Below are 24,505 nucleotides of genomic sequence, written 5' to 3' on the forward strand. Positions count from 1 at the left end.
GTAGATAAATAGGTACTGCTGCAGCGGGAAGGTGAACAGCATTTCTGTGTTTTCTGGTTTCTGTCACGGTGTTCTGTTGCGTCAGAAGCAGTTTAGTCCTGCTGGCCACATGACCTGGAAAGCTGTCTATGGACAAATGCTGGCTCCCTCAGCCTGAAGCAAGATGAGTGCCGCACCCCATAGCGGCCTTTGACTGGACTTAACCATCCAGTGGTCCTTTACCTTTTAATACAGGTATATGAGTTTAAAAATCTGCCTTTCTCTGAAATGGTCTCTGTTCCCAGTGTTGATGTGTTTTGAGATCATGCATTCTCTGATGAGGTTCTAGCCTTGAGTTTCATTCTCATAGAAACCTCTCCTCATTTTGGGAATAATAGAACAGGACAATCCTAAGCTAAGCAAATGGAAAAAGTGGAGCACTCAGTCTTAAAAAAACATATGAAATGGAATGTTAATTGGAACTGCCATGAAAACTCTTTTGGTGCTTAGATTGCTTTGTGGCGGATTAGAAGCAATGGAAACCTCTCTCTTCCTTGCTTTCACTATTTGGTGCTGTTAGGGAAGATTTTGGGATCCAAGAGATTTTCTGCAGCTGTGACAGTTGGGTGACTTGCATTCCCCAGGAATTCCTGTAGCAGTTGTGGAGGGAGTCTTCCCCAGAATTCCAACAAGGAAACCCACATGTCCACTTATTCAGTTAAGGCTGCCAAGCATCTTATGCCAGTGTGCCAGAAGGGAAATAAAGGGGCGGATTTCACACATTCCAAACTGGAAACATCCATTCACACATGACTAACCAGTGAGGTACATGTTTTCTGTTGTTGATCTGTGCTTGTGTCATACCATAATCTTGATCATACAGGTTAATATATATCAGAGATGGGAAAATCTTCAGATGTTCTTGGACTCCAGTTCCCATTGACCCCAAACAACATGGCCAATAGTCAGGAATGATGGGAATTGGAGTCTAACAACACCCAGAGGGCCAGATGTTCTCCAGCCCTGATGGAAAAGTCTAATTTGTGGAGGATTTTGGATTGATGAGCTGTCTGCATGTCTTCTGAGCTCATTCCAGTCCTGACATTCTCTTACTTCATCTTTATCCATAGGACTTTGCTAGGCCAAGGTGTCTAACTGAGTATGGTTTCTTATAGCAACTGCTTATCATGCTTTTCCATTTCCACCCCCCCCCATCCATGTTCTTATTCCTATAATTTTTTGGGCTCTGCTTTCATTGCTAACTTGGCAGCCAACGCTGATGCAAGCTGTAATGCTGAAGATTTGTGAGATCCTCTCAAGAGATAAATGAATTTTCAGTTCAACAAAACAAAGTCTGTAATTCAAGTTCAACAGTATTTCTTTCCCAAGGGTGATTTTAGCCATGGATTAATTGTTTCTGTTTTTGTAAACAGTCAACAGAAGTCAAAGGGATCTGCTTGTGCCAGTGGGAGGTGAATTTTCTAAACTAAGCCTTTGATGAGAAAGATAAATGTTACATGGGTTATTTATTTATTTGTTGCTACTTTTACATCAAAGCTTTCACCACCAAGCAAGATGGTGATATCATTAAAATAAAATTTAAAAATCCAGTGTTTGTAATCCAGAGCACAATTTTCAGTATTAAAGAAAAAAAGAATATAGAAAATTCAAAAGTGGTTTACCATAGTCACACATAAAACCATACAGTAAAAAAATAAAAATAAAAAATTGGGTGGGGGCAGAGATCAGCTTACTGTTATGGAAAGAGTAGAATAGGTTTTAGGAGACATTCAAAGGTTGCAACCAGGGCTGACCAAAGACATTTTGCTGCCTGAGGCAAACCATAAAATGGTGCTCCTCTTAGGAATTTGAGTTTGTTGAGTGAATATCATGGAATACCAGGCTCAGGGACCAAATGCAGCCCTCCAGGTCTCTCTGTCTGGACTCAGGCTACCCCCCTCTCCTGTTTTGCACCCTCCTGGAGTGTTTTTGACCAACTGAAATGTGTATTTGTATGGAGAGAAAGTACTGGGGATGGTGGAAGAGAACTCACCTCACTCCCTTCCTTATTCCCTCTACCTGACCCCCCCACAAAGCTTCCTCTTTCCATTCCACCAAGCAACCTCTCCCTCGCCTTTGAGTCATGGCTAACTGGAGACTGAAGCCACTCTCTTGCAAAGCTGGGAGACTGCCTGTTGGGAGGCAGCTAGACATGTGGCATGCTACGTGAGCGAGATTCTGTGGGTCAGTGGCTTGATAGTGGCATGGAGAGGAAGCGAAATGGAGAAGGGGAAAAAATGGGGAGAGGAGGGAAAGAGATGTTTCCTCTTGCCTGAGGCAGTTTCTTCATATTTGCACAGCCAGTTAAGTGCTCATTTTCCCGGTTCCCAGAATGCACTCCTACAAGAGGTAGGAATGGCCCTCAATGTGGGTGGCTTAAAAAAAGAGAGAGGATTGGACAAATTCAGGGAAGGCTACCAGTCCTGCTAACATTGATGGCAATGTTCTATTTCTGCTAGAAATTACAGGAAGGGAGAGTGCTGTTGTGACTGGGTTCTGCTTGCTGGTTTCCCACAGGCATCCTGGCTGGCCACTGTGAGAACAGGATTCTGGACTAGAAGGACATTTGCCTGATTCATCAGGCTCCTATGTTTTCTTTTTCTTTCTTTTTTTTTGCAGATAAGTTTTTATTAGTAATTATACATATTATACATACATACAAATAAACGTATACAAAATTCAATACTTAAGCTGCACAAAATCTAAACAGTCAGTAAGTCAAGAATATATTCATTTTAGGCTCTGCCGAGCCTTGGACTTCCTTCTACAACTTTGGTAAGTATCAGATAAACTTTATACTCACGTATTTTATTTCTTTCACATACTGGCCATTTACTGTTAGAGTTGTTTCCAATCCCGCTAGTGTCATTTAAGATTTAATTCCAATATATGTCCAATACTTAACCCAATTGTCATGTAGTTTCTGTTCATCTTGGTCTCTTATTCTCGCAGTTATTCTAGCGAGCTCGGCATAATTTGTTAATTTAATCTGCCAGTCGTATATATTGGGAATGACATCCATTTTCCAATTTTGCGCTAACATGATTCTTGCGGCTGTTGTGGCTCCTATGTTTTCTTTTAGGACTAGATCAAAGTTTGGCTAGTATATGCCCTCTCCACTTCATCATAATCATAAATGTTCTTCTTCCAAGTTATTTCATTTCTATACCATTTCATATGTTTAAGAGAGATCTCAAAGCGGTTTACAACACAGTAAAATATCAAATAAAACAATCCCAGAATAAAACAGAATAAAAAAGCGTACATTCAAAGCAACATAATTAAGATCGTTGTTTCAGTTTCCTATTAAAGATTTCAAAATAAAACATTACAAAGGAGATCAACTACAGAGCACACATTTAGCGCAGCCAAGTTAACAAAAAAACCATGTTTTAATAGTTCTAAAGAAAACATTACTAAATGAAGTCAAATATAAAATGCACATTTAAAACAGCATAATTAGCAAGAGAATAAAATATTATCATATCTGCGGCTGTTGCTGCCAGTCCTGCCAGTTCACGGCTGTGGAAGCTCTGGCTTGATCACCTGGGTCTGCACTAAGAGACAACCTTTGTCACCACAGTCAGTCGTTCTGCCCTCCTAGGCCAGGTAGGAAAAGGCCTGCACAGGACTCACAGCCAAGATTGTCTCCATTGAGGTCACAGTGGAATGCATTCACCCACTCTATTCTTAAAGTTAAGCTAAATGGCAAGATAAAATATAAATATTCTAATAAATCCATGTTTAACCCTGAACAATAGATTTAAATCTTTATTATTCTGCTGCGCTGGCACCTAACGGTAAAATTTATCTTAAGTTTCAAAGAAGTTGAAATCTTCCAAGGAGGTCCACTTTAATCTAGTAACCCATGGTGCACTGCAAGAATTGTTTTAAATGAGACTAGGCAGCTAATTAAAGATGCTTTAGTTGATTAACCTTCTGCCTTTTAACTGATTAATTGATTAATCAATGAAAATGTTATTTAATTAGTCTACTTATCAAATGCAAAGGGTTTCGTGCCTGCCCATGTACATTTACGTGAAAGTAAGTCCTGCTGAACACAGCTTGCAACTCCAGTTCTGCCTAGAGGAATTGCTTGGCTTTAACATAGCAAACTCCGTTCTTGCCAACTTCCTCCACTTGCCAAACTGCAAGCGAATGGGAAACTGCTTGGATCAGAGATCACAGAATCATAGAACTGTAGAGTTGGAAAGAGACCACGAGGATCATATAGTCCAACCCCCTGCAATGCTGGAATCTTTTTGATGAGGTTTTAGATTGCAAAGTGGGCGGCAGCAGGCATAGGACAGACCAGCCTTGTAATCAAGTATTTCCTGCTCAAAGTGGGAGATTTGGTAGGTAAGCAGGCTGGCCCACCTCACAGTCAGCTGAGCAAATACAACAGCACAATGTGTTGCTCTTTTGATGGCTTCTCTGTGTTTTGTTGTCACCAGTCTTGTGGCACAAGCGAAACTAAGCTAACAGGCTCCATACCATGGGAAGTGTATAATTTAACCGGCGGGAATAGAAGGTTCATGGACAAATAGCAGGTTTAAGTGTAGGGGTTTTCCCTCCCAATTGCACAGTAATTACAGAGGGGCAGTCTGATACTGAAACTGTTCTGTTGGATGCTAGGCGGGCATTTAGCTAAGCGCTATGGGAATACTCTTGTGAGTACAGATTTGATTCAGTTTATGTGTGGAGGCAAACTTACTGCCCAAAACAATATGGGGTCAAAAACACTGCCATACTTTGAATTTGCACTTTTCTGAATTTGGAAATGCAGCTCCCCAGCCAAGTAATATGTACATAAATACATATGGTGAGGCAAAGTGTGCATTAAAATCCACAAATTAGTGACAATAACATACAAAATGTGTTATTTTAGACAAAATTAATTTGCAAAAAAATGTGCATATCAAGCAAAACTGCATACCAACAAATGCATATTAGGAAAAATTCACATTGAAATGCCGAATTTTTATTAGGTTTTTTAAAAAAAATAATCACAAACTTATTTGGAAATGTGGAGAACTGAATTTAAGATTGGAAAAAATGAGGAACTGAAAGAAATGAAATTGGACATATTTGTCCATCCTTAGTTGTGAGTGAGACAGTTTACGAGTTTGAAAATGACTGTCACCATTCCATGTTTTCTGGTTAAGATAATAGATTCTCTGTGCACTTAATTCTGTGGCCATCAGCTGCAGTCTTGGGGTAATTTTAGGGCTTGCTGTTACAGCTATGCAGCCATGGGCTGAGAGGAATGATAGAATCAGACTGTGTGAATAGGCTTGCAAGCCTCAATCACATGCCTGGGGCTTGGCAACAGCACTGCAGTTTTTGCAATATTCGGGATCCCTCCCCTTAGAACCCCAAACAGGCCACCCGGAATTATTGTAACTGAGAACCACAGGAAATGCACCCACCTGGGCACTAGTTGTGCCTGGAATGTTAGAAATAATCACATAAACACCACAAAAGCCAAGAAAGAAAACCAGGAGAGAAGCCTTCAATGCAAACAGGGATCAAAGACGGCTGTTCTTTGTATGAATCTACAGGGGTTCATTCACTACACTTCAAGTCTTTTATGGGCTGCTCAAAAGATATCGATTATATACAAATGTGGGCACTGAGCAGAACGAATGATTTGCTGTAGTGAGAAATTAATTGAACAAGCCCATTTCAGACGATGGGATTAAGCTCTCAGCAGCAGCCTATTACCAACACCACCAGAACTACCCAGCTGCAATTAAGTTGCGGCGCCTGCCACTCCATCGCATGTTCTGTCACACTTTAATCCAGCAATTAAGGGTTTTCTTGGCCATAGCTTGGTGCGACTGGTGCATTCCAGAACCAAGATTGTCCTATAAAGACATTCAGAAATGGAATGGACAGGGGGCTTTATTTTGAAAATGTCAAAACAGTATTGCTATGGCTGTGACAGCAGCACATTTAATTTTGGAAAGGGTTGGGAAAGTGATTTTTTAAAAAAGTATCATAAAATGCCATGATATAAATCAGTGGTATGACCAAACAAAGATTATTGTATATTGGCCCCTTTAAAAAAAAAAAGGATAGAAATGAACTGGAAAAAGGACAAAATGAGCTTGGGAATAGAGGAAAAGTATTGGGGGCATTTTAGTTTAGAAAACAATGACTAATATAGTTTTCTAGATGCATGAACAGTGTAGAGAGAAAGACTCCCCTCCCTCTTTCATAATACCTGGCCCATAGGACACTCAATTAATACAGGCACTTTTTCACACACTGAAGAATTAATGACATACAGAATTAATGACGTGTGGAATTCCTTGCAGTAGGATTTGGTGAGAACTACTAGCTTAGACCATTGGGATGAGAGAAATTCGAAGGGCCCATCAAAGACTCTTGGGTGCTTTCAGTGTGAAGCTAGATGTGGAACTTCACTGAGACTGGCCTGGTAGTCACATGAAATAAAGGTGATTGACAGTGACAGTCAGATGAAACCTCCATGTACAGAGGCAGTCTGAAGAAAATATACATTAGATAATGACTAGCACTTTCATACATGGCTTGGGAGTAGTGGCTCTTGCTGGAAATGGAATGCTAGACTACGTAGACTATGGTGTGATCCAACAAGATAATTCTTAGGTGAACAAAACAAAAGGGTGGGGGAGAAGTATATCTCAGATGTTGGAAAAAGGATAAAGGGGTTGGTAATTTGATGATAATCCCTGTTTGGTTTCTCTCGTTCTTTCTTTCTTTTCCACAAAGCGAAGCCACCTGAGTCTGTTGGCAAGTATATCATTATGGAGTTTGCTGTAGTGTCATTAGGAGCTTTGACCTCCAAGGTATCTGAATGTTGACCTGCAGGGATGGTGGGAGGGGCCTGCCTCGCCAGCCTGTTACTTGCCAGGAACATGCTGGTGAAGCAGCACACAGCTGGATTGAACCCTCCTCTCATTAGCTGATGAATCCTCAATCCTGCTGGATGCAGGAGATTGCTTTACCAGGGTGTTACCCTGCTCCCCATCTATCAGCTAATGTCACCCAGTGACATCAGTTGAAGGGTTAGTGGACATGTTTTGGTGGAAATGCCCTTGTGTGCCAACTTGGACCCCCTGGCAAATCAAGATTGACCCATGGGTGGGAGGTTTTCCACCCATGTGCTGTAAGAAATTACTGATTTTAGCTAAGAGCATTTTACGCTGATGAAAATATGTTGACAGTGGAGGTTCTGTTGAAATAAACTATTGTATTTGAAAACTTTTTATATTAAAAAAAATGTGGATTAGCAAGTGTTATTCTACTTTTTATAGTAAGCTGAAATGTGTAGGGACATGGTTGGCACTGTGGGTTAAACCACAGAGCCTAGGGCTTGCCAGTCAGAAGGTTGGCAGTTTGAAACCCCTCAATGGGGTGAGCTCCTGTTGCTTGGTCCCAGCTCCTGCCAACCTAGCAGTTTGAAAGCACATAAAAGTACAAGTAGATAAATAAGTACCGCTCCGGCGGGAAGGTAAACAGCGTTTCCGTGCACTGCTCTGGTTCGCCAGAAGCAGCTTAGTCATGCTGGCCACATGACCCGGAAGCTGTACGCCGGCTCCCTCAGCCAATAAAGCGAGATAGGTGCCACAACCCCAGAGTCGTCCGCGACTGGACCTAATGGTCAGGGGTCCCTTTACCTTTACTAACATAATAATAAGCATTTATCATTTACAGCATCTCTATTGTTGCTATTCTTCCTGTATTTGGTTTTACATGCAAACATAACCTGCTGAGTCAAAAATCCAAGTTCCTCCTGCATTTGGCCCTGAGCTGTTAGGTATACTCATTATGTAAGAGTTTTGATTATTATATATACCAGTAGGTATAAATGTAGATGAGCACTAAGGATCCTTGGTGTGAGTGATTCTGTGTACACGGCAGCTCTTGGTCTCATTCTTAACTCTTAATATTCACCTCCATTGGCACTTCTTATTTCATTTTATTTTTCTTTAGCAAATTGACTTTATTTGTCAATTGATTTCACTACCCATTACACTTTAGTTTGCTTTTATTTCCCAAGACCCATTAGCTTGTGGTATTAAAACCCAGGGAGCGTGGGTAAAGCAGAGGAACAAAAGAAGTTAGAGGAAGTGGATTTGTTTTGCCTAAGGGTTGTGTCAAGAGTTATGGCTCTGGGATGGTGAGGTAATACAGTGCCTCTTTGGATAAATAGGTCTTATCTCCCACAATATGTCACTTGAGTTCCCTGGTGATTTATAAAGTCGGCAACAGTATTATGTTACCGAAGGAACAAATATCAATCACATACAGCATGCAGTTAAAGCAACAGTGCTCATTCAGATTTGTTTTCTTACATCCACACAGCAGTGTATATTCTTGTCGTAATGTTCATTCATAGAGTACGACAGTGTTTCTTTTGTTATGATCTATTAAGCACAATTGCAAGACATTGCTAGAAGAAATGGTGGTGTCTTGAATTTCTGAAAAGAAAAGGATGGGCTAAAATTAATGAAAGGGATATTTCCTTATTCTGTGTATGTAGGTTCTACCCTGGAGAAATAGCATTCACACACAGAAAGGCAACTATGACATTCTAAGGGATGTTTGAGTGAAAGTACTGATAAATCATTGGAGTGAATAAATTTTAGACCCCTGTGCAAGCCCACTTTAATTATGGGTCCCTGTGCCACTGCCCTGTTGTAACCAACCTGTTGCTTTAGTTGATACTATCCTGTCTAAACTCCAACATTTTGGGGTTAATGTAGAGTAAGCAGAGGCATCACTGGGGCCAGACTTAAGAGGTGCACATTCAGGGCCCCACACAGCACCCAGGCAGCCAAGCAGGGATTGCAGCTTTCCTTTAAATATTAGGTGACAAAGGGTTGTGCTGCCTCATCCACCAAAGTGACCTTTAAAGTCCTGAACAGCCTTGGCCCAGTATACCTGAAGGAGCATCTCCACCCCCATCATTCAGCCTGCACACTGAGGACCTCCTCCAAGGGTCTTCTACTGGTTCCCTCACTGTGAGAAGCAACGTTACAGAGAACCAGGCAGAGGGCCTTCTCCTTAGTGGCACCCTCCCTGTGGAATGCCCTCCCATCAGGTGTGAAGGAAACAAACAACTATCTGACTTTTAGAAGACATCTGAAGGGAAGTTTAGGGAAGTTCTTCATGTTTGATGTTTTATCATGTTTTTAATATTCTGCTGGGAGCTGCCCAGAGTGGCTGAGGAAACCCAGCCAGATGGGCAGGGTGTGTGTGTGTGTGTGTGTGTGTGTATATATATATATATATGCAGGTTTTGGTGTCTTCGGGTGTCTTCCCGTGTAAGAGTTGGGGTGTCTAGGCGACGTTTCGACGAGGTCTCACTCGTCATCTTCAGGCTGGTGCTTTCGGCTTCTTGTTACTGGAACAGAGCAGGATCTCAGTGTTTGAGTTCCTATAAATACTGTTGAGGGGGTGTGGTGTATAGCCTCCAACGTTCTGGGCAGAGAGGAAGTTCCCAGGTTAGTGTGCCTTTTCTTCTTTTGTTCCTTAATTACTTGAGGGATATCTTGAGTGATTTCTTGAGTGATATTCTGAGTACCACTTAGGTGGGTCATTAAGTGTGGATTAGTTGCTAAAGCTTTCGTGTCTTGACCTCTTGAGCTTGTGAAGAGTTTTTCTGAGAAGATGGCTGTACTGCACTTAGTTGTGCTCTGGCTTGGCTTCGTGTATAGGGGCGAGCTGTGGTTTTGTGCCCTGTGCCAGCCAGATCTGTGTAGGGATTGCAGGGGGGTGCAGCATCCGGAGGTGCCACTATGGTTTGGCTACTGGATGGTGTCTGTAATTTATCTGTGGAGAGGGTCTGGGTTTGGGTCTGGTGTGGTTGATTGGTGATGGCGTTCTGTGTGCCTCTGGTTCTGGTGTCGGTTTTTGTGGGGAGGGCTAATTTCCAGATGTCTGGCAGGCGGGACGTGTCGTCACGCTTGTTCATGTTGTGAGGGTGTTTCTCTATCTCGATGGCTTCCATGATTATTCTCTTGTGGTGATGTTCCATGTTAAAGAGCAATTTGGAATCTGCAAAATTAATTTCGTGTCCTGTTTCTTTCATGTGTTGGAAAAGAGAGGAAGTTTTTTCTTCTTTTTTGACGGCATTCTTGTGTTCTGCGATACGTGCATTTATTCGTCTGTTTGTTTGTCCAATGTACGTGGCTGGGCAGACTTTGCAGGGTATTTCATAGACCCCTTGGTTTTCCAACTGGATTTTATCTTTGGGGTTTCTGAGGATATTGGCTATTTTTTGGTTGGTGCAAAAGGCTGTTTTGATATTGTGTTTATGGAGGATTTTGCTAATTTTATCTGTAGTGCCCTTGATATAAGGAAGGAGGGCCATGCCATTGTTTTCTTCTGTGTCTTGGTTTTTGGGGGGTGTTTCTTTTTGGATTAGCTTCGTAACCCTGTTTTGCTGGTATCCATTGGCGATTAACACATTTGAGAGATTCTGTAACTCAGTTGTCAAGTGGTCTTTGTCAGCCAGGCGTTTGGTTCTGGAGATGAGAGTCTTGGCTACGGAGTTTATTTGTGCAGGGTGGTGGTGTGATTGTGCATGTAAGTAGCGGTTGGTGTGTGTTTTTTTCCGGTAGATATTTTTCTACAGAGCTATTGCTTAGTATGTGTCTTATTGCAGGGCTTTTCAGGGACAGGCTGACTAGTGTTGGAAGGGGGGGGGGGAGATGAAGAACTCCAGGCAAGCTTCGCATTGAAACCTTGGCCTGGTTGAAAAGAGGAGTTTGCTCACTTTTGCAGAGCAGGGTAGCTCTAGAGGGAGATAGGGTCAACTGGGGCTAGTTCCCTGATCTGTGCAATGGGAAAAGAGCTGAGCATGTTTTCAATTTCTTTATCTTTAATACGATAAAAATAAAATAACTACATGATAAGAAGTACTAGCAACAATTTTCTTGGTCAGCTCTCAAATCTTTTGCTGAAAATATTTCTTTCCAAATAGGAATAAATACTCATTTCCAGCATAGATTAGCTGTTAGCCCTACAAGGCTTCAGCCCTAAACATACTTACCAGGGAATAAGCCCCACTGATTTTCGAGGGACTCACTTCTCTGACGAAGCATGAATAGGGTTGCACTGCCTTTGTAGTTAACTGACAGAACAATCCAAATGCCTTTGCATTGGTCTGGGTTGTTGTTGTTGTTTTTGACACAGCTTGCAGAGTTACTTTGTTGGGGCAAAACTCCCCTTTCCATCCATGTGGTTGGAAAGAAGTGCTGCTGGCAGGATCTCTGTCAGTGGGAGTCAACAGAAAGACCCGATTCCTGGAGCTGAGGCAGGGCTAAGCCAGACCAGGACCCATTGGATCCCAAGCCGGCCCTGCTGCCATCATGGACAGCATTGGGCCCAATCCATGCCCTCACAGCACCTCCTGTCCTAGCTGTTGTGTGTGGCAGGTGTACAGAAGCAACAGTGGGCCTGTTGTGCTATAAAGCCCCACTGGGCTGGGCTTAAAATTCACCCCTAAACTGTATGTTTACCTGTCAGAATTACTAAAGGAATGCATTACAATGGGAAGCTGTTTAATGGAAACAGAAAGGCTGCAGTCCTGCCCACAGTTGAAAACAATGGGATTTACTTCTGCATAGAGAGGCGTAGGGATCTGAGTGACGTCTGAGTGTAAGCAGTAGGGTAGCAGTTAAATTGGGCTGTAAAGAGCTATGGGGCAGCATAATGTTTGTGATTGAAAAGCCTCCAAACCTGGGAGCTAGCATTGCCTTGCAATCCATTTTGGTAAACTACAAATAACTGTAGTAGAATCCTGAGATTTGGGCCGGTATGGTGAATCCCACCAGTTAACACTTTGCCCCTTCAGCAGACATTTGCCAACACCATTGGAGAATGAAGTGACTGAATGGAGAGAAATGTGCAACAGAAGAAGTGGTGAGAAAGGGAGTCATTACGAGAACCTTTGCAACACGACTTGACAGCTCTGGAAAGAACCTATTACTTTAATACAGGGAAATATGCTAATAGTTGCCTGAGAGCTTGAGAAAGGAAGAATTTAAATTTTCTCTAGCTTTTGCTTCTCTCCTTTTTTTATAACTGTGCCTTGCATAACGTGCCGTACTGCATGATTGCAATGAGAAAGGCTTCGGGACTATGTATTTACTGTTATTTCTTTATTTAAATATTCCTGTGTCTTGCCCTTAAGAGGTAATACTTTCCGGCAGTTAACAATAAAACCAGTTAAAGCAATCAACATTAATTAAAACAGTAGAAGCAAAAAGACATCATTTTTAAAGCATTTCATCAGCAGATTTAAATCCAAATCCAAATTATTTTTTCTGAAGCCTGGAGAAAGTAAAATATATTTTTTCCAGCACAAGAATGATGTACGGGTAGATAAAGGTGAAACTCCCTGAGATGAGTATTCCTTAGTAAGGGGCATTGGTACCCAAAGCATCTCTTGCTGCTTGTAACCTGCCAAAGAGCACTTTGTCCTCGCTCAGGGGGCCAAAGTCTATCCCTGCACTCCCTTGGCTTTCCTTTTGAAGAGCCAAGGAACTGGCAATGGAATTGGGCAAGCAAGCAGACATTCCATAACAGTGGAGGAATATTCCCCCATCAGCCACCTCCTGCCCGTCACTGGACAGCCACCACTAAGGTTGCTCACAGAGAGAAGCTCTTTGCCCCTCTTTCCTGTGCAGAATGGAAAGGAGGGTGGGTGTTCAATCCCAGCATCAATTGAAAATTGGGCATGTTTAAGAGAGTATGTCCAATGTAGGATAGGCCAAGATACAGCCGTACCTTGGAAGTCTAATGGAATCCTCTCTGGAAGTCCGTTCGACTTCCAAAATGTTCAGAAACCTAAGTGCAGCTTCCGATGGGCTGCAGGAAGCTCCTGCAGCCCATCGGAAGCTGCGGAAGCCCCACTGGACGTTCGGCTTCAAAAAATAGTTCCCAAACCGGAACACTCACTTCTGGATTTGCGACGTTCGGGAGCCAAAATGTTTGAGAACTAAGCTGTTTGAAAACCAAGGTATGACTGTATTGGAAATAGGAACTGAGCAGGAAGAGAGAACATCCTCTCATGCCTTATGGATTCTTGGGGAGATATTTATTGAGGGCTTTTGTGGATGCCGTCATAGGCATACTAAAAGGCAACCTTGCACCTGCATATGCCACACTGGTAATCCCTAGTTTAATGAGAAGGCTCAAGTTTCAATTGATTTAAGTCAACAAGCATCATTTCAATGGAGAGAAAGAACCTTCAGAATATATGCAATATATATATATATATACGTACAGTGGTACCTCGGGTTACATATGCTTCAGGTTACATACGCTTCAGGTTACAGACTCTGCTAACCCAGAAATAATACCTTGGGTTAAGAACTTTGCTTCAGGATGAGAACAGAAATTGTGCAGTGGCGGCAGCGGGAGGCCCCATTAGCTAAAGTGGTACCTCAGGTTAAGAACAGTTTCAGGTTAAGAACAGACCTCTGGAACGAATTAAGTACTTAACCCAAGGTACCACTGTACATATCTATCATCTATCACCTATCATCTATCTTATCTATCTATCATCTATCTTATCTATCTATCTATCTATCTATCTATCTATCATCATCATCTACCATCTATCTATCTCCTTACAAGAAGTCATGTGCCTAATAAAAGCTGTATCACCTGACAGTCCTTTGAGCAGGCATTATATTTATATGAGTTCTGAGTTTGAGTACTTCCCATGATGTCCCCTGATGATCCAGACCATTGCTCAGGCCAGTTTCTTTATGCTTGCAGCTTCAACCTGTTGTTTGTAACTGCTGCATAAGAGCTACAAGTAAGCGTGAAAGTTTAGATCAGAGCCAAGGGTAATCAGCATAAATCTTGTAGATGGATATTTCCTGCTGCAATCTGCAAAACTAAACACTCTAGGCAAGCTGATTGTACTAAAAGAAAAATGAAAAACCATATCAAAATTTTATGTTCAGCAGTGCAGGATTCTGACTAAATTGTATGTTTATGATCTTGTTAAATATCTTTTCCCAGCTTACTCCATTCCCAAGGTTGCTTGAATCATTATTTCAACCTCCTAAGAAACTCATGCATTTACTGTGTTTGTGTCTGCACTTTTAAATCTCTATCTTTGTATTCCCATTCCATTGTCCATCTGTAGCTTTGGTGAAAAAAAATATTGTGAGCAGTCCCTTTGAAAGAGGGTGGTGGTATTTTATATGCTTGTTTATATAGTGCAATGGTCATGACTGGCACCCTCAGACCCACCCACCCTGGCACCTGCTAAGCCCCCCCTCCCTATTTTTATTATTATTTTAGAAATTGAATGTTTGCCTTTTGCGGTGGTTGTCTGTAGGGTGGTTGGTTGGTGGGGAGTGGCCACCGGGACCATAGAACACCAGTCCTAAAGGATCTACACTGGCTCCCAGTATGTTTCCAAGCACAATTCAAAGTGTTGGTGCTGACATTTAAAGCTTCAAATGACCTCAGTCCTGTATACCTGAAGGAGCCTGGACTCTGAGCTGCAGCTCTGAGGGCCTTCTGGCGGTTCCCTCACCGTGAAAAGTGGGGAACCAGGATGCTCTCCCATCAGATGTCAAGGAGATAAAGAACTACACAACTTTTAGAAGACACCTGAAGGCATCCCTTTATAGGGAAGTTTCTAATGTTTGACATTTTATTATGTTTTCATATGTGTTGGAAGCCACTCAGGGTGGCAACCCAGCCAGATGGACAAAGCATAAATAATCAAATTGTTGTTGCTGCTGCTGCATTTTTTATTATTTTTTTGGAGGGAGCTGGACTCTTTTTAGTCCATGTTTCATTTGTTTGCAGGGAGTACATACAGTTTTTTTGCTTGGCATTTGGGAGGGCCTGACCAAATTTTCTTCTGTAAAATAAGTATTTTGTGGTGTCCATAACAGTTCCTTTAGACCTCCAGAGTTGCAGGTTGGGGACCCTGATCTATTTTTTTAACAACAGCAACAGTAACAACAACAACAACAACAACAACAAATTACTATTATTTTAAATTTTTATACCACCCTTCATCCGAAGATCTCAGGACGTTTTACAGCATAAAAATACAAGTTTAAAACACAAAAGGCACCTTATTAGTAGGTTGAATCCAGAGAAATGTGCACAAAATGACAGCAACAGAAGTTGACTTTCCTGCTTCCTCCTCTCCCTGGCAGCCCCATCAGCCCATGGAAAAGGCTCCCCTCGGGTTTGGAGGACTCTCCTGAATGGGGTGGGCTGTGAGGGAAAGGGGGCTCCCCCAAAATCAGGTGAGCAACCTTTCCCTTACTGACTTAGCCTTTTTGTGCACTAAACATACCATACATTGCCTCGGGATGTTCAAATTGCTGTACCACATTGCAACAGCTCAGGCTGAGAAAAGTAACTCTAATGGCAAAATGATGAAATAATTCCTTGTATATAAAATTACGCCTTGAATATACAATTAATAACATTTTCCATAATGCTTGGGCAATCAGATGCTCTGTTAAATAAGAATGCTGGATACATTTATGTGTAGTTACAAAGGAAATAGACAGTGATTATGGGTAATCAAAATCTGAATTACCATACTTTACATAATGAGACTATGTATTAAATAAGTATGGGCATCTAAAGCAGATACAGAACTATCACAGAATTCATAAAACTACATTAGGTACATAATAATTTGAAATGCTTTTAGTGTTACCTTGCCTGAATATGTGTTTCTTTTTGACATGAAATACTGTATAGGGTCTCTCTTTCTCTCTCTCTCTCTCTCTCTCTCTCTCTCTCTCTCTCTTTCTCTGTGTGTGTCTTCATTAATATCTGAGTTTTAAAAGTCAGTACAAGTTGGGAACTTTTTTGGAATCTAAAGTCACAGTTCTGTAAGTGGACTCTGTCTCTCAAAAATCCCCTTTCAGCAAGAGGGAGAAAAAGCAAAACAAACAATATCTTGTAAGAATCAGTATGGTATCTCAACCTTCTTCACAGCACTCTAAAATAAATTTTGAGTGGACAAGCACCTGTCCATTAAGCAAAACATTGACTCTGTTTCAAACTTTCATAATCCAGCATTGCATTTTAAATAACTTGAGAAAATGCGTAAAGAAAACATTTTTCCTCCTCTGGGAGGCAGTGAGCACTGAGAGGCAGGAACTCATCATCCCAGTCCTTTTTATACAGAACACAAAGGGCAAAAGAAAATGGGATGAAGCTACCAGGAATGTATTTCCTTTCAGTCAAGTGATATTTAAGAGGTATAAAGTTAGTGCATGAGACTGCACAGGAGCCTTTTAAAAATGTTCTGGGGGTCATTCCATTAATTTGAACATGTGGCCTTTTTGTTCCTGCAAGCACTTCAATGTAAACCATGAGATTTTCCAAAAGTAATTTGCCATGCAGAGACTGAGTATGTGTTTCTGCATCAGCCAAAATAAATGGTTTATTGGTCTCTTGGGCTGTCTTATTCTTCCTGAAGAGTAAATCTGTGAAGCTCAAAACTACATCTGTGCCCATCAACATAAAGAAAAAGTATCCGTTTTATTTGTAATCCAAGGCAGCTGTTCTGTACAGAAATACATGCATACGCACACACACTATGGCTGTTGTTGGCAGTGGGAAGTGCAATAATATTTCCCATTTTATCTCAGTAGTCTTTATGACAACCCTTCAAGACAGATCAGTATTATCCCCATTCCGCAGATGGAAACGAAGGCTGTGTGACTTCCCAGCTTCCATTTAGGCTGTTTCCAGAATAAAGCTTCTTCATGTTATGGAAGCAAACAGTGGTACCTCGGTTTATGAACTTAATCTGTTCCGGAAGTCCATTCTTAAACTAAAACCGTTCTTAAACCGAGGTGTGCTTTCCCTAATGAGACCTCCCACTGCCAGTGCCCTTCCATCGTTTGGATTCCACTCTTAGACCGAGGTAAAGTTCGCAAACCAGGACACTACTTCTGGTTTTGTGGAGTTCATAAACCAAATTGTTCGTAAACAGGACTGTTGTTAAACCAAGGTACCACTATATATGTATAATGGACGTGAACAATGATGAGGGATGGTGAAAGACCCTTGTTGCCAAATGCTGGGACTAATTTCACTTTCCTAACACAACCCATAACACAGCTAGCTCCAAATGGCCTGGATGGGGTTATCTGAAGAATGACCTTTTGCAGCATGGTCTTGACTGGCAGTTGGTTCCCCATGTAGCCCCATCATCAGAGATTAGGTTCTTAACCTGTGGGTCCCCAGATATTGTTGGACTACAAATCCCATCATCCCTAGGTAGCAAAGCCAGAGCTCAGAGATGATGGGGGTTGTAGTCCAACAACATCTGAGGACCCACAGGTTGAGAATCGCTGGATTAGGGAGAGGAAAGGCCTTCTCAGAGGTGGCATCCAAAATACGGCCCTCCATCCCTAAGCGCAAGGGTGCCATAGATTTGACACCTCCATTGCTATATTTTCGGTGATCTGCAGGATCCATCCTGTTCTCTTGGGCTTTTCTACAGTGTTTCCTTTTCATTTTTTCAGGGTGTGTGCTGGGCTCTTTTGTTTCTATCTTTGTTGTATTGCTCTTGCTCATCTGATTTTCCTTGCTTTTAAGTTGCTTCTTGCTGTATTATTATTGCTGTCTTTATTGTAAAATAAACATAAAATGGTGTGATTGATGTTGATTGTTAGTCACCTTGAAATCCATGTCCAACAGTGGGATATAAATATTAGAATCAATAGGCAAATAAAGATAAGTGCATTTCAGACAGCACGGGTGTATTAAAGAAACGTATAGAAACTACTTTCTATAGTCCCAGAGTTTCAGAAGCTGAAAATCTCTGTTAGATCTTGTATTCATGGTGAATGTAAGCTGACCTGTTCCTTTGGCTCAAGGTGAGCTAGCCTGGCATTCTTTTTCTTCACTTCTCCCTCTTGTTTCCCCTCCATTCAGCCTTAAGAATGAAGGAAGATTTATACACCTTGACCCAGACACTGATATCTGGAAGCCAAGGGTTCCAAGAGGGATGATAATATGATTTATATCTTATTGGTGCTATTATAAGACCTTGAATTTAGTAGAATTTTATGGTGCAGTTTGATGAAACATTACTCCTCTGCCATGCTACTATTCTTGCCACATAATAGCGGAAGCAATATATGCTTTATTATTTTCTTCCTGTAATTATCAAGGTGAACTTAGTCTTAAATCAATGGCACATTAAAGACCAGCTTTTCTGTACCTACTATTTGTATAGGTGGTGATTGTTTCTTCTTTTCCCCTTTCTCCTTACTTGGTTTTATTTTCTCTTCTTCTGCCTAGCACAGCTGATATTTGAAAATCACCTGTGATGTAAACAAAACAACTGTCTTGTCTAAATCAACATATAGGAGAAAATAAACCTAGTTCTATTTATTATTTGTGTTTCACATAAATGTATACTTGCATAAGTGTAGAAAACCATTTTTTGTCCTACTATCTTCCCCCAAAATTGCAGTAGATTTTAGGTATTTTCCACTGGAGTATCACTGGTATAAAAAGGGGAGTGGGTCACTTTGATTTGATTCTTTCTCAGTTGGGATGGGGAGTTACCCAAAGGCTGGCCATGGATCAGAAAGAGGACATCATTCTAAAATCCTGGGAACCCCCAAAGTCAGGCCCTATATTCTGGCCTCAGGAGGTGGAATGCTACTTGTGCCTTTGCATTCACAGAACAGATTTCATTCCAGTGAACATGCCCACTGATAGCTGTGTTCTACTTCTACTGTTGGAGTGGTATGCCTCTAAAATACAAGTTGCTGGAAGTTGCAGGTGGGGAGACTGCTACTGCCCTCCAGGTCTGTTTGTGGTCTTCCCATGGACATTTGGTTGGCCAGCGTGAGAGCAAGATGCTGGAATAGATGTGACTTTGGCATGATCCAGTGGGCTCTTCTTAGGTTCTTAAGAGGAAGGGAAAGTTTTTTTTTCTGATTTCTCTGCTCCTTGCAGGTCCCACTTTTTGTCTTCTTCTATCAGCAGATGTGGTCACTGGATCAAAGCCATCATGGGAGCACAGTGACATCACTTGGATTCCACCCAGGGTTAACATAGCTCATTTAACTTATGTCAAGGCCTAGAGTCTTTGCAGAGTTCCCCAACCCACATGCTGGATTTTCTGTGGCCCTCCTGAATTTAAAAGAAAACCAATTCCTGGAATTTCAAGGGATGAGGTCATACCAAGATTTTTTTAGTGGCTAATATGGCCCATTCCTAATCATTATATCCTATATACATATGGTATAATTTTATATAGCATCCAGTATTTTCAGGCACTATGATATGGATGATTGTAATGAAATATATTTTTGTTATGTTTCTTTAGATTATAGATGAAGAAGAGACACAGTTCATGAGTAATTGTCCTGTGGCTGTTACTGAGAGTACACCGAGGAGAAGGACCCGCATTCAGGTCTTTTGGACGGCGCCTCCTTTGGGCACGGGCTGTGTGATTTTGAAGTAAGTCAGTTTATGGTTCAAACATTTTGTTGAAACCTTGCTGAATATAGCGTACTTTATTAAGTTGTGGTGCTTTTTCATGTCTCACGCATATGAGTCAACAGCATGGCGGTGTGTGCAAATGTGTGTGTATGTGTATAACATCATATTTATCTTTTATTTCTTAAATTATGTATTTTTGGTCATTGCCACTCAAGGTAGCTGGCACACCCTAAAAGCACAATACAGATTCAAATGACCAAGATTTTTAAACCCGCTGAAGAGTTTGCAGCATTGATGAAATTGCTTGTTCTTAGTGCAACCACAGGAAAGATCTTGGTGCAACCACAGGAAAGATCTTGGCAGCATGTATTCTAGTTGTTACCAAATGGCTGGGGCTAAATAACAGAAGCCTCTCTGAGCCCTAGTCAGTTATTGGGCAGAATTGCAGCATGGGATACCTACTATCATCTCTCTTGTCTCTGTCATACACTCCCATAACATAACTAGGCTAAATGTTACACTCATCACAGGGATCAGCACCCACAGGGAGAGTTTTCAATTACCATCAGCCCCAACATATCACTTAGTTGAACTAAGTGAGTTGGAGCCATAACATATGGGACTTTCGTCTACTCTTCACACCATAGGAACAGAGCGACTCACTTCATGACGGCCCTGACTCATGCAAGGGGTTCTAGGTATGAGAAAATTACCACAGGAAGGTCAATTGCTAGGGTGAGTTTATCGTTGAACCAGGCCTCCTTGCCAGTCAGCAGTATGGGAGACTCCCCTGCAAGACTCTCATGGTACAGGTCATCTTTAGGAAAGTCTCTTCCTTTTACTTCCCTTGGCAACTGGACAGCAGGATCAGAGATAGAACACACCTGATTACCAATTGTGAGCAGATCTTCAATGATGGACAAGAGGTGGTTCACAAAGCACTTACAGGTCTTGAAAAAAAGATAGGTAGGGACGGGGGAATGGACAACCACAGATAATATGAGCTATTTATTGTGTAATTAGTTACTTTACATATTGTGAGCTATAGCTCTTCCTTGGGAGCAGAATAAAATTTAGGAAGGGGGAGACAGTCCCAATACTGACATTGTGTTCCCTATTCCAGGCAGAGGGATGTTTTCTCACTAAGAATAGTCAACATTGGTGGCATTCACCCACAAAACATCTGAGGTGGATGCCATCCATGATCAGTGATTTATCAGTTAATGTTGTTCTTGCCTTGGTAGATGATGGTTAAGGAGGCAAGAACTTCACCACAATCCCATGTTCAGATGACACACTAAACCAAACCTTGGCTTAGTTGTCATGGAGCCCTGATCTAAAAGCACTGGGTTGGTGGGTGGAGCAAAGTGAGTGTAAGCTGTTTTCTGGGAACCAGCACACTTGTAAGCTATAGTTTGGGTTACCACAACATGAAAATCAGACCAGTGTCTCTGGCTCTGGCTCCCCCTCCCTATCCTCTGTAATTTTCAATGGTTATGTGAAAGGCCCTAAAACTGTTCAACTGATTTGCAGTGAGGTTTCCACAAAGTGTCATTTTAAAGGCAATGGCCTGGAGGCAATATATCGTTTCCTTAATTTTATTTATTATTTATATCCTGCCCTTCACCACTTTGATAATCCCAGGGTGGGTAACAACAATTTTAAAAGCTATTAACAAAATTAAAACACTCTGCAATAAAAGCCCAATATAAAACAGCAGCCAACAGCTCTGATCAAAGCCTTATACCATCAAAATGCAGCAGTAAATTTCAAAACCTCTACCAACAAATAACAGCAGCATCATGTGCTTAGAGAAAGCTGCACCGTCGATGTTAAATACTACTGTAAGTTCTACTGCAAAGATTATTTAATGATTGTGTAATCCTGGACCAAGTTGAACGGAAGTTTGTTTTTTTTACTGTTCTTTTTCTCTTGTCTTTTTCTTTTTTTCTCTCTTCCGAGTGTTTTTTTTGGTAAATTTCTTTTTTTCTTTTTTTTCTTACTTTTTTCTACTTTTTAATGATATGTATATATGTATCTGATGTTTGACGTGTAACGTGAATCTTTTTTCTAATAAAATTAAAAAAAAATTAAAAAAAAGAGAGAAAGCTGCATGTGCTTTATATTCTGGACATAGACATGGGCTATCAATTGCTCTTAAGGGAGAAGACAGAAGGGCCACAGTCTGTAACACCACTGGTGGGGGGGGGGACTTAGTTTGGCCTCTGTGATGTTGGTCACCAATGCCTGAGGCAGTGCCTCTTTGTTTTCACAGTCCTCTGTATTTCCACCCTACATTTTTGGATATCCACAGGAAGCCCACAGAATGACTGACATAGCCTGCTTTTCCAATCAATTTCCATACATGTAAAATGGATGAGCATTGCATTGTCTTGAAAAGCCAGTGCTTGCATGCCAACATTTCAGCTGCACAAGATCGCTGGCTGTTTGCACCACTTTTTACATCTTCAGCACTAATTGTGCATTATTTTTTCCTGCTGTGATGATCAGAATATATATATGTTGGTGGTTAGATGTGCAAATAATTGGAGGCACCAGCTGGGAGAAGTGCATTCACTGCAGAAATGGAAACCCTTTTTACGTATATAGTGCAAGGGCTTCTCCAGACTTCCTACAGTGGGGGAAATTCATAGAATCATAGAATTGTAGCGTTGGGGAAGTGCCTCATTGCCCTGGACTTTGGCTGATATTTTTATGTTTAGTTTTGAAGGCTGTTTTGCAGATTCTTCTGGTATGCTAATATTTTGCTTTATGATTTGGTTGAGTTGTGAAATGGTTTCTGTTTTATAACTTCTTTTTAAAAAATAGCTAGCCACTTTGAATTTCTTTCAAATAAATAAATTGCACGCGAAACCACTTGCACCTAAGAAATCTCAAATTTCTTTCTTCTTTCTTTTTTTGGCTTCCCTCAAAATTCCCCAGGCCCAGTTTAGACTTGCTGCAAAACAATCAAAAAGGCATTATGCATCTGCTGTCACACATGCGTAGCTTCCCTTTTAAACTAGGTTCACTGTGCAATGTTAGCGCACACCAGCACAAACATCCACTCTGGCTATGGATCCCTGTTGTTCTAGCCTATGAAGCAACTCAGTGTCAGTTAGATATTCTGGGTGCATAGAACACAGCACAAATACGTAGCTCGGTAGTCTCTGGCATCTCCAGGTAGGCTGGGAAATCCTAAAATCCTGGAGTTGACAGTCCTGAAATAGATGGACTGGTGGTCTGACTTGATGTAAGGCACTTACCTAAATTCCTCATATTGTTCTTGCAGAAGCCTAGTGGTACATTAAAATTGGCCAATCACCTGAAGAAAAGTCTGCAGATTTGCTTTGAAATTCAGTTCACGCTAATTGTTGATATTTATTTTTCATCAGTTGTCTACAGAGTCCCACAAGCTAGGATCACAATACTGGGAGGAGTTTCTTACGGTGGGGCAGGTTGGCAACGTCGTAATCTTTCGACATCCTGTGTAATACAAATGTGAAGAAACATAAAGCTGCCGCATAAAATTTAAAAATTTGAGTCAAAAGAGAACCGGATGAGTTTTCTTGAGTATAAGTCAAAAGATTGAAGCCTGTCGAACGGAAGCAGCTTCCTTCATTGTGACTTGTTAGTGAGAATGATTAGCAGTATAATACAGTGCTAAACTGTTGTGCGGGGGCAGCGCAGTACATAGCAATTATCATTTTTGCTTTTGGCACAAACTTAACACCATGTACATTTTTTCCCCTACCAGGATGTAAAGCTTTGTGCACATCTAAATTATAGGGTTTACAGAAAGCCCTCCCCTCCCCCTTCCACTCTCCTGTCGCCTCCGCCCACCCACATAAATGCATACAAATGTTGGACACCATTTTCTCAGCTATTGTCACATCTGTGAAAGCTACAATGCTACCATGAAAAACCCGAAGCGCTCAAAACGCCCCACCCACAATCCTGCTATGAAAGCAGTTGTTTCTGAAAGGCGTAGGGTGGAATTCTGCTACCTTAAGCACTCAACAAGCATTGGCACTATTAGCCGTTTTTATTTCGGAGGCCTTGCATATCTCAGAAAGTACATGACCATTCAGGGTGTATGTCCTGTTCAAAGGACACATTGCTGTTGGGAATGTGTTCATTCTCCACCCCCTTTTTGGGAGACAGTCCTCTTTACAGGTAGGAAAGCTGAAAGCAATGATAGGCCAGAAAAAGGTAAGAACATAGGAATCTGCCTTATGCCAAGTCACAATATTCATCTATTGAGCGCAGCAAAGACATCACCTTGCTGACAAGGTCCATATAGTTGAAGCTATGGTTTCCCCATTAGTGACGTATGGAAGTGAGAGCTGGACCATAAAAGAAGGCTGATCGCTGAAGAATTGATGCTTTTGAATTATGGTGCTGGAGGAGACTCTTGAGAGTCCCATGGACTGCAAGAAGATCAAACCTATCCACCCTTAAGGAAATCAGCCCTGAGTGCTCACTGGAAGGACAGATCCTGAAGCTGAGGCTCCAATACTTTGGCCACCTCATGAGAAGAGAAGACTCCCTGGAAAAGACCCTGATGTTGGGAAAGATTGAGGGTTCAAGGAGAAGGGGACAACAGAGGATGAGATGGTTGGACAGTGTTCTCGAAGCTACAAACATGAGTTTGACCAAGCTGCGGGAGGCAGTGGAAGACAGGAGTGCCTGGTGTGCTTTGGTCCATGGGGTCACGAAGAGTCGGACACAACTAAACAACAACCATCTATACTGATGAGTAGCACCTGTCCAAGGCTTCAGACAGGCGTGTTTCCCAGCCCTGCTTTCAGATGCCAGGAACTGAACCTGGGATCTTCTGCATGCAGAGGAGATGTTGTACCCTCAGCTATGGAAACAACTCACATCAACCCTGAGTGCTCCTATCCCCAGTGAAATTCTTCTACTGAAACTTAGAAGTTATTTGAAAACTGAATGTTAGCTTCAGGCTGAAAGAAAGGCAAGATTATGCGAGCATCACAAT

General features: G+C 41.6%; 1 protein-coding gene across 1 annotated transcript in view; it reads left to right on the forward strand.

Annotated features, from left to right (window-relative positions):
• SPON1 (spondin 1) overlaps positions 1–24,505 on the forward strand; it is a 276,621-nt gene that overhangs the window by 36,934 nt on the left and 215,182 nt on the right. The window contains exon 3 of the mRNA XM_083463706.1: positions 19,388–19,521. Within this exon, the coding sequence (XP_083319832.1) occupies positions 19,388–19,521 (134 nt within the window). The remainder of the gene's footprint in view (positions 1–19,387; positions 19,522–24,505) is intronic.

The sequence above is a fragment of the Podarcis liolepis genome (assembly GCF_965112155.1).
Source record: "Podarcis liolepis genome assembly, chromosome: 1".
Lineage (NCBI taxonomy): Eukaryota > Metazoa > Chordata > Lepidosauria > Squamata > Lacertidae > Podarcis > Podarcis liolepis.